Source organism: Porites lutea, chromosome 2, assembly GCF_958299795.1.
Source record: "Porites lutea chromosome 2, jaPorLute2.1, whole genome shotgun sequence".
NCBI classification, from domain to species: Eukaryota; Metazoa; Cnidaria; class Anthozoa; order Scleractinia; family Poritidae; genus Porites; species Porites lutea.
In genome coordinates this window covers 29,704,443-29,715,234 of record NC_133202.1, presented here as the reverse complement: position 1 = coordinate 29,715,234, position 10,792 = coordinate 29,704,443, and the positions used below count along the sequence as shown (strand labels likewise).

Genomic DNA, 10,792 nt, shown 5'->3' with positions numbered 1-10,792 from the left:
ATTTCATGCTATTCGCCATAATTGTTGAGTTATGGGCCAATTTTCTATTTAAAATTTGGAAAGGGTGTCTTGATTAGTGGAGACCATTTTCAATATTATTTGCCGTTTGAGGTCAAAGCAGTAAAAAAACCATGTGTTTTATTTATTGCCATTCCACACTATTTCGTTTGAAAGGCCTAGTTAAACGGTGGTCAGCAGTGTTTTTTTCCTCGTCAGGCTGTCAGAATCTGTCATGTAGCAGTTTGGATCGAGACGAACACAGTTTGAAGAAAACCTCTAGTTTATTTCCTTTTTGTAAACCGTGATCATGTTTATGTTCCAAGTAAAGCCCATTGCTGGTGATCATTCACAAATATTACAACCTAACCATAGCTAATTTCTCTGAAATACATATAGGCATGCGAGTCAGTCTCCTGCAACGTGATGGACTGAGCCGACACCAGTCGAAATTCTTTTCAGAGTTCACGTTCCCCTTGATCAGTAGACTTGAAAGAGCGTTGGTCTAAGTGGACCGTGAGCTCTGAGCTGTTTCCTAGATTGCTGGCAGTCAGAACGTCGTCAGGTGAATTTAAGTTGCTATACTTTTATTCTAACTCAAACTTACCAACAAAGAAACTAGCGGCAAGCCTATAATACAGATCTTCTGGTTTTTAATTTAACATTATTCCCGAAAATATTGTACAGAGTGTTCAGAAAAACAAATCAACACAACGTGGAGAGCGAGGAGATCGGCCAATCTGCGATATCCCTCCCCCCACTTGACCAGAATACCTGATCACAAGACCTCCTAAATCAAACTAATTCAGTCGCCAAGGCGACCTGGGTCTCAATTGGTACATTCTTTATCAAATAAAGTTAAACTTCAATATACATACATATTGACACAAAGTGCCGGGATTCTCACTCATGTGGGTTTTGCTGCACACCGCGAAAATTGCTTAACTAGTAAGCATGCTTTTTTGTTAACGAGAATGTTTTGCAAAGTGGTCAAAAAACTCCGAAGCTAAACGTGCTCCAGGAATCGAGTTTGCTGTTGAAATATTCGTAGTAGCGTCAATTGATTTCGTTATTCTACAGTCTGTTGGTGTTTATTCTTTCGAGGACCGCTTCTCTTTTGTTGATCTCTTCTTCTTTCGTCGTCGTCTTCGTTTTCCACCGTCTTTCAGCACGTCCACGGCGTTCGCCTCATCCGGAATGCACTCGTACCAAATTTTTAAATACTTGTAGACGTTCCCACAAGTGTCGTCGTCGAAGAAAATGTTGGAGGCCACCACCTCGCAGGCTTGCTCGTTTTTACATTGTCCATTGACCTTTTTAAGGGTGTTTTCTGCCGTCGTCTCGCACAGTCTGTCTGATGTGAGCCCTGCAGGAATCTTGGGACACGTAACGTGATCATCACGACCCCAGAATGCCTTTGTAACTTTGATGAGCTCGTATTGTTTACACTGTACCCAGCCCTTTTCTCCTTCACAGATAACAGTAAAGTTCTGCAGGAGAAAATCGAACATGTTGATGAAAACCTGGCCAGAATGAAGTCCTTGTATGATAACGGTTGAATAGAATCTTTTTATTTTGTCCTCTATGAGTAATTGTAGCAAAATAAGAATGTAATCGAAATTCTCTTTATACCTTGTCTGATCGGCTAGTGACTCTGTTTCGTATTTGGTTACGGCAGTTCGAGGCAGTTGTCATGAAAGTCAGATTTAAGGTCATGGGCCCAAGTTTTTTAGAAGCGGAATATCCCTATCCTTCACCTAATCAATATGTCCAGGTTATAAGGGCAGTTTTGAAAATATAATTTGGTATTAATTCTGTCATGATCAGTTTATGGAAATGAACAAAAACAGTTTAAAATGAATGCATTCACACAGTGGACGTTTGGACAACCGAACAAATTTTGGGGATGTCCATGTTAAGCTGTTGCGTAAGTCATTTTCACTTACCGGCATAATTGGTTCTGGACCAGCAGGACCCATTGGACCTTGCATACCTGGAAGACCAGGGGCTCCGGGAAGACCCGCAGCACCGGGTGCTCCCTGCTCTCCGGGATCTCCCTTATCTCCTGGCATACCGGGAGGTCCTGGTGGACCTGGTGGTCCGGGTGTTCCTGTAGCTCCTGGTGCACCATCTTCACCTACATGACCAGGGGAACCGGCTGAACCCGGAAGTCCTGGAGGTCCAGGTTCTCCGGGTGGCCCGGCCGGTCCCGGGGGACCCGGTGGACCGTTAAGGCCTTTCAAGAAGAATCCTAGCGTAAGATTCTGTTCAAGAAGCTGACTGACCATAAGCTGATCAAGAAATGGTTGTGTGATTCTGTCGCCGATCTTCGGCCAGTCGGGTAAAATTGCCTGTGAATGCTAATTGGAAAAAAGCGTACATTTAGTGTTTTCATATTTATGACTTAGACGTTGATACTAATCATACACTGTTTGTAATTTTAAGGAACTGGCTCTGAATTGTTTTAATTATAAAACAGGCTCTCTTTGTAGTTTTTTAAGGTTTTTGCTAAAAATCATTTTGCAACGGTTTAGAAAATCTTGTTCTGACTAGTGTCATTTCGTATGTCGGCGTGAATTTTTTGCCGGCTAGTGACAGTAAAACTGTGAAAGAGTATAAGAACTAAGTAAAAATGTACTTCTTAAAGACAATGACAAAAGAAAAGCATTTCTTCAGTTTGTAGAAAACTGCTTTATGGGGGTTAGTTTTGGTGTAAAAAATATTTTTAGCCTTCAAAAGATATAAAACAGATAACAAGTACCGTCAGTACTTGTTGACTCGATTTCTCTAGCAAGACATTAGGTCACACTTGTTTGTGGTGTTTACCTTCTACAAAAGGGTCGTGACCTGGGCTTAGGGAATGCATACTACAAAGTACCATTGGTTTGTCACTAGCAAGGTGTGTAACGTAAAACAATACCGTTGACAAAAGTAAGTGAAAATTAATTATACTTTAAAAAACGCTGACCATTCCTTGAATAAAAATGTGTAACAATGATTTTTGTGTGCTCTCCTCTTTCTTACAAACTAACCGTAGAAAGAAAAAAGATGGAAACTTGACCATGTCAATGAATCTGGACATGGCCCGCCATTACTCCATGAAACAGCCTGAGCGGTGAGGGTTTGACCTTATGCAAAAAGGAGATTCTGTTTAACATGTCTTCATACACTTTAGAATTTTCAAAGCGAAGTTATACATGGGCTGCAGGCTATATATTGAAACGAATTCAGTCGTAAAGAACAGTCTTACTAGATATCTGCACTCATCCTCTCTCTTGCATCATATGCAATTGTTTCCGAGAGCCGTAAATCTCCGGTTTCTAGTTCATTTTCTACACTGTTTTCAGAAAGAAGCTAAATTATTTGTGTTTAATTATTTTGTCTGTGGAAATTTTTTCTAACAATCCTGTCTCCTGATGGATTTTATTTCCGTTTCGGACTTTATTTTGCGTTTACGTCCGAAAGTTAATCATGCGGATTCTGCGAGAAAGGGTAACTTTTTGGGATATGACAAAATGTATATTTTGTTAATAACCGCGTTGCAGCTATATAAACGTGCGATGACCGTGCAAAATTGATCACGCGTCTTAACGGTTTCATGCTCGAAAAATCAGCAGAGGTATCTAACGTTCTTCGATTTCGTTACCTTATGACATTTATCAGAACTTTTCATTCATTTCCAAGAAAAATAAACTTTTTTTAATCCCCTCAACTGCAATTCGACTTGTAGTTAAGGACCGTCAGCCTGACTGGTAGTACCTGTTTTTTGTTTACATCAGACAATTGTCATGCATCGAAAAGCAGAGCTAGAAAGAGCCTCATAATAATGCCAAAATCAAAATAAAAACACAAAATATAAGGCCATCATTTCTTAAAACGTTGGATCTTGATAGAAAAACAACTCTTTCTCGCTATTTTCGTAGATGCCGAGTTAATACAAAATGAAGAAAAAAAAGAAAATGTTATTTAAAAGAAAAGCTAGATTTCAAGAATAGAGAAAAAACTGGGTGTTTTAACCGTGACTGGATAATTTTGAAATCCAAAATCGGTCATTAAACTGGTAAAAATATTCGGGTCCATTTGATCGGATATGGTCAACTTAATTTACATTTAACCCTCGTCAGTATATTAAGGTAACATTTACGGCAGTTATAACCGCGTTTGGCGTGATTTCAGCGTTGGTTTGTTGAATTCACGCTCTAAGATTAACGAGCAAAAACACTTCTAACCACCGAAATAGGACCTGCCCAAGCGCTAAGATAACCTATGGGTGAGTATTAATAATACATAATTACATTTTCGAGAATAGAGGCTAAAAAAGGTAGACTTACCGTGCATTCTAGCCATACAAGGCCCACAAATAAGGCTAGAAGGCAGCCCATGCCTCCTCTGAGCCCCATAACCTGACGAGGAAATGAACAAGAGAACAAGTGATCAATGATTCTCGAACACCCTGATTTGTCATTAATTATTACCAAGTTGTGATTCATCTCATCGACAAAGTATCTTGCGCGCGAAAATTCTATTCCGTCTTCTTGAAGAAAATAAAAATAGTATCTCCTTGTCAAAGAGAAATAAATTCTTGATATCGATTAATCTTAATTTCTCTTCTATTTAACAGCTATTTAAACCTCTGCGTCTCATCTAAAAAAAGTAATATTCGTTACCCGATGTTAAACATGTCATATTTACCTTACGTTCAGAAAAAAAATTACGGCGTAAATTTTCAAAATGGCAAAGATTGAATACCAATCGTCGCTTTAGATACGATTATTCCCTCTTCTTTAGTCATAAGCTACAGCAAATATGCTTCGTTAAGTGTAATCATTGAGCGTGATAACTTTACGAAGTTGAAACTAAGGAAAGAAATGTCAAATCTCACAGGACAATATCAAGGTCCGCGTTATATGTTTTTCCTTGTTAATTCTTCCCAGCAACTAAAATATGTACAAGTGACTTAGAAGTCAATAGGATCCTGTGAGTTAAGAGTTTCCCTTCACAACCATAGATATCAAAGTAAACAGGCTCCTCCTCCTCCGATAACTCAGATCGATTTGACAAAGAAAATAGACCACATCCAAACGGACTGACAAGTACATAATTCCAAGTAAGAAAGGCAAACGCCGACAATGTTCAAGTCCCGTTTGGATGAAGTTCATTTCCCTTATCAATATCCGACTCCTAAAACTGCACCAGCTCGGAGCTAAATATGAGTTCAGATGAGTAATCCCTTCGGAGGAAGAATCGCGTTTGGCATTCAAATCAATTTAGTTTACCACTAAATCTTCTACTTCCTTGCGCTTCACAAGCTTGTTCCTCAATGCTCGTGTTTCAACCCAAGATGTTTACGATGTTTTCCAAGTACACTAACCTGTGACAAAGCTTTTTGTTTCCTATGGGAAAATAGCCTTGTCAGTAGCCGTTACCGTGAGGTCTGAAACTGACTTTGCTCTCAAATGTTTCAATACTGGCGCTTGGGGTGCCTACGCGCATGTGCGTTAAAGCCGTCCAACCACCTTGCCGTGCTTGACGTGGCATTACAATGGAGGAAATTTTATTTGGTATGACGTAATGCGAGCTTAACATGCTTATTTGTTGAGCGACCAATCAGAGCACTGGATTCAGCTGCCCACCGAGTGAAACAATGGCAAAGCCATGAACCAAAACGACTCTTAGGTAATATTGATATAATTGGATAGCTATTTAATAATAAAACACAATTTCCGTCAAACTGTCCGGTGTGACCAATGGTTTAAGACATGTTTTCACACCTGAAAACCAATCAAAGGAGCGCTAGGGTGTCAAAGTTTGTGAAGAGCACTTGTTGCTTTTGACATCATGAAGCAGGTGGCACTAAACGAAGGCAAAATGCTTTCTTCCGTTTTCCATTTCAAGTTGGAAAATTTGTTAATATTTTGACTAATTTTTGCAAGTTTTAGCTCAATATAGCTTCCATGATAGCTTGGGCGTGAAAGATTTCTTTTTCGGAGAGGCAGAATAAGAAAGCTTGTGATCGTCTGGAAGGCTATGTGTTGAAAATCAGGTCATCCGTGTAGGTTTTTGTTTTGTCGTTTTAATGAGTCCAGTGAAGAGTCAGTGAGCAAACAATGATTTGCTTTTAATTGTCTTTGTTCAAGGCACTGTAAGTTCGACCCCTACACTTCAGCCGGAACCACTTGATGAACACAATAAAACGCCTACTGAACAAACAAGTTCAACAACAAAGGGAGTTCCAATATTTCTTTATATATTACGTGTAGAGTCGGAATAATTATTATAGATCAATCATATTTTTTTCTAGATCCTGGTAGGGGTATCTAGGCAGACTTAATATCTTTTTCGTTTGTAAAAATGACTATTTTTACGCACAATGTCGTGTTTATTCAGCACTCGTAATGAAAACTGTTTTGAAAGAAGACGATACAGTAGTATTTTATTGAGTGTGTTCGTTACATCCTGTGGCCATTATGCCGAAAATGTATCTCTTTAAGTCAATGCCCATCCAAACATTTAAATATAAGACTCCTCCTCAGTAGAGAGCCGTTGTAAAGACTGCTTCACTGCCAGCGTCCAACAGTATGTTTTAAAGGGAACCTCCACTTTTGAAGCACGTCTTCCAAAATGCCCCATAATCTCCTTTTGGGATCTTTAAGAGCATTTTAAGCAGTATTTTCTTTAAGAATGGAGGTTTCCTTTAACAAGCGTAGGAAGCAGTTAGTCTTCACTTCGTAAGCGAGACTTCGTTAACTTTTCCACTACCTCCAAATATCCCCTTAAGGAGCGTAAGACTTCAGTGTTCAACAATGCCATTTGCTATCGGTTGCATCTAAGCGTGTACACGTGAGGAAAAAACATGTTCTAATTGGGTGCAAACGTGACATGTTTTGGCGCCAAACATTTGAAGTTTGGAGTAGGCGGCTGTTGTCGACTTGATTTGTTTTTGCTCGACAAAATCAGTCTCTGCAATAATTTTTGGAGGTTAAGAATAATTTCTGGATGCAAGTGTGCTGTTTGCTGAGCAAGCGAGAGGTGAGAAAAATGAAATATGAGCGGTCACGCGCTGACCAAAAGCATATAAACATCTTACCTTTGGTGCGACAGTTTGCTTTAACGGCTGTCAAACTTCAAATGTTTGGCGGCAAAACACGTCATGTCTGGCACTCTATTAGAACATGTCGTTTTGTCTCGTGTCCACGCTTAGATGCAACCGACGGTAGTTACCGTTACTTCTATCAATACCAAGGGAGTAGAAAAATCACAATTGAAGAAAATCCCGAATGATTAATGATATAAAATTAAAAGAAGTATCACGCAAAAGTAATTGATCCGCTCACTCAAAAGTCAGATCCAGTTTGTACAGCATATGGGCTATTTCCGAGTTCCCCCGGGCCTCTGTATCAAAACAAGGTTAAGTGCTCAGCCTTTGGTATGGAAAGGATTTTTCACTCTCATGTAAATAAAACTCATTTTCACAAGGTTGTGCACTTGGCCTCGTTTGGAAAGTGAGGGTTTTTGGAATTCGGAAGTGGCCTATAAAATAGTAAGATATGAAAGTACATAGTACTGCTAAAGAGTTTCTTTTAAATGACCACACCTGGGGTTTGGTCTACTGACACAAAAGATAGAACGGTACCAGTTTATACAAAATAATAAATGGTATGTGAAAGTACATAGTCACTGCCGAAGAGTGTCAAGAGTTTCACTTGATCGAATAATCAATCCATAGAATTTGCTCCACTTACTCGGACGTTGTAGCCACATTTAGTCACATTTCATGCCTTCGTGTACTCAACGAATAGGGTTCACAGTCATAAATGCATAAACCATGACATACCTACAGGGGAAAACATGCAGCGGAAACCACAAGCAATTTTCCGCTCAATTAAGCTTTTGAGTTCCTTCTGTTAAACGTTTGAATTGATTCCGTATTTTCCCGAACAAATCACTCAATAACTATAGAATCACCCTGACCGAAAACAAAATCGAAATTGATTTGGTACACCAAAAAAAAAAAAAAAAAAAAAAAAAACAGAAAAACGTTCAACCAGCCGGTCACCTGCTTCTTTTACTAGTGTTTTTATTCTTTCACAATTTTTTAAAATCGTTCTAGCCAGTTTTTATTTAAATTCCTCTTCAATTTTTAGAATCCTTTAAAAACAAAAGCACATCTGTCAGCAACGGCAATGAAAGCACTGTTGTTAACCGCACCCTCCTCAAAACGACATTCCCTCCTCCTCCTACCTTAAGTCTGGTTTGGGTGCCACAGTCCCTCGAGAAGTCCCGCTGGTGCCAAGAAGGAGAACTGTTTAGGCATAGGTTATGACGGAAAAATAATGAGTAATAGTTGACACTACAGCCGCCCCCGCTCTGTATGTTGCCGGTCAATAGTATTCTTGGTTAGACTACGAGTAGTCCCCAATTTTCCTCACGGAGTGTAGAACGAGCGAAACGCGAGCGCGCGTGAAAATCAACACACGCGAGAAAGGCGAGTTGATTTTCACGCGAGCTCGCGTTTCGGTCGCTGTACTATCCCTGAGGAAAAATGGGGACTACTCGTAGTCTAATTCTTATAATGAAGATTTTCACATATTTCATACAATAGGTAAGATAAAAACAGGAAACGAATCGCAAGGTTCCATGCACTGGTTCTGTTCGATTTACACAGCTTTGATCTGAAAACAGTTTCGAGAACATCAGTTTATTCTCAACCATAAGAAAAGACTTGATTAGAAGTTGGAATTTTTCGCTATTTCCCATTCACGTTTTACAAACCGTTCATCTTATTAGCCGGACAGTAAGCCCAGCTCAGAACTTAACAGCTTAGAATTTAATTGTCGGCGAATTTCTGTGATCGTTCATCGTTCTGCTAGTGATAAGCTAGCCGCTTATTCACTCGTTTAGCTTGTTTGTGGACAGAGTCTTTTTTAAGAGAGAAAAAGATTGTCTGGCAAATGGTTTCCAATCAAAGATTTGTGAATGATAAACTCTTGTCTGGCAAACTCTCCCAAATGTTTATATATACACAGTTATACGCACCTTATAACTTCATCGGCACTTAACGAGTGTCTTTTGGTTCATAACTTTCAAAACAGCTGCTCCACAGAATGTCGCTGATAACACGTAACGCAAAAGAGTATCGAAGTACGACTGTACAATGAGTGTTACAAAATCACCCTAAGCAGTCTCTTTGGGCATTTTCTGTTTTACGTCATCCTAACCATGTCTTACTTGCGGTCGTGAGCAATAGAAATTACTTAACGATTCCATGCGGTCCCTAATCAAGCAAATCGAGATTTTTTCTGGTATACCTACTGCATATTTCAACTGTAAGTACTTTTCTATATATACGCACGAGCTACTAGGATGCCTCCTCGGGATTTCGCCTTCTAGGCAAAATCCCTGCGGGGGCAATAACGGCAACAGTCAGTAACAATCAGTTAAGACCATCGGTTTATCAATAAACGGATGCTCACACCCAAAAAACCAGCTCAACGCGAGAAAACAAGATTCACTGGTCGAGAAGTTCGAGCTAAGGTAACCTGCGCAGCGAGACGTTCTCCTCGTGTGCTTATTGCCTTGACGGATACCTATGGTCCCTACGGTGCAAAGCATAAACGCGTAACGTCGCGTACTACGAGGACAATTATTTTGCAAAGAGAAATTTAAATTATTTAATAGTTTGTATCACTCAGTGTACCTTGTTTTTTCAACACGTTTGTTTTCTATTGCCAATATGTTTGCCGTGCGTTATCTGTGGGAAACGTGTGTGACGAAACATCGCGACAAATGACAACGGACCGAATGTCCCTAAAAAACCACGTGCTTGCAAAACAAAATCGTACTTCCAGGCAGTCACGTTGCGTAGTGACTGCTAAATTGCACGTGCACTTTAGCACGTAAGGTTGGTTCGGCGGCTACAGGCAGAGTTAAAACTTCTACAGAAATTCTCGAATTGAGTTTGGCCAGAGTAATTTCTTTGCTATTTCTGTCCATTCGTAATTACTTTATGTGTTGATTGAGTTCTACTAGTAACTAATATTTTTTAATCGTTTGTGGTATTAAACGTTGAAAGTCGCAATGTGGGAAAATGCAAACACGAATCTGTTGTTTTTGCTATGCAAACATTCAATTAAAATGTCACACATTTGCATAAATTCAAAACATTTCATCTTTATTATTGTAATATGGTAATTTCGCTATTAAAATAGTCCCAGAACTGGCTAATCCTCACGAACGCAAACTAAGGGTCTGTTTACATGGAGTGGGGGACCCCGGTCGAGTGAGGTTGGTTTCTTTTGTTTTCACGCTCTGGGGGACACAAAACAAAAGAAACTTACCCCACTAGACCGGGGTCCCCCACTCCATGTAAACAGGGTCTAAAATAACGGATCAAATTCCTCCTTGTCATAACAACGCTTTATAAAACAAAGAATGGGAGATAACGGGTATCGACCATAGTCCCTTCGGCTCCGAAGGTTACGCTTTACCGCACGTACGGGAACAATAGAACATGGCGCGTCATTTCAATCATCGTCGAAAATAAACCGTATGCTCAGCACGAGAGTCATTTGCATACAATGAAAGTCGTGACGATTCTTATTCCCAGTTTCCACGGTCTCCGCTGGGAACGCCTGGGACCTCAGCCGTCTATTTGTGTACTAAATACGAAAGAAAATAAAACGGCTTGCAGATTATGAGTCTCGCTGCTTACTCAAGCGAGACTAATAAAAAACACAAACATTTTATTTCTGATGTTTTTACTTTTTGTGTTATATCTTTAATGCCTTCTGGAAAA

General features: G+C 39.7%; 1 protein-coding gene across 3 annotated transcripts; it reads right to left on the bottom strand.

Annotated features, from left to right (window-relative positions):
• Nucleotides 1–262: 262 nt before the first annotated feature.
• Nucleotides 263–5,518, bottom strand: LOC140928241 (uncharacterized). Of its 3 annotated transcripts, none has more exons than XM_073377962.1 (4): nucleotides 5,369–5,518; nucleotides 4,329–4,400; nucleotides 1,944–2,357; nucleotides 263–1,487 (listed from the first exon to the last, which is right to left on the bottom strand). In XM_073377962.1, the coding sequence occupies exons 2-4, from the start codon at nucleotides 4,395–4,397 to the stop codon at nucleotides 1,089–1,091; spliced, it is 882 nt and encodes a 293-aa protein (XP_073234063.1). In that variant the 5' UTR covers nucleotides 4,398–4,400; nucleotides 5,369–5,518; the 3' UTR covers nucleotides 263–1,088. The 3 variants fall into 3 exon arrangements, with proteins under 3 accessions (XP_073234063.1, XP_073234064.1, XP_073234065.1); XM_073377963.1 differs by having other exon boundaries at nucleotides 5,274–5,425; XM_073377964.1 differs by lacking the exon at nucleotides 5,369–5,518 and adding an exon at nucleotides 5,289–5,342.
• Nucleotides 5,519–10,792: the final 5,274 nt, after the last annotated feature.

Bases quoted from the DNA above. Each gene is read 5' to 3' on its own strand.
- LOC140928241 (XM_073377962.1), bottom strand. From the start codon at position 4,397: ATGGGGCTCAGAGGAGGCATGGGCTGCCTTCTAGCCTTATTTGTGGGC. The intron at 2,358-4,328 runs GTAAGTCTACCT...TTTTCCAATTAG, and splicing joins TTGTATGGCTAGAATGCACG to CATTCACAGGCAATTTTACC. The intron at 1,488-1,943 runs GTAAGTGAAAAT...TTTCTCCTGCAG, and splicing joins GTCCAGAACCAATTATGCCG to AACTTTACTGTTATCTGTGA.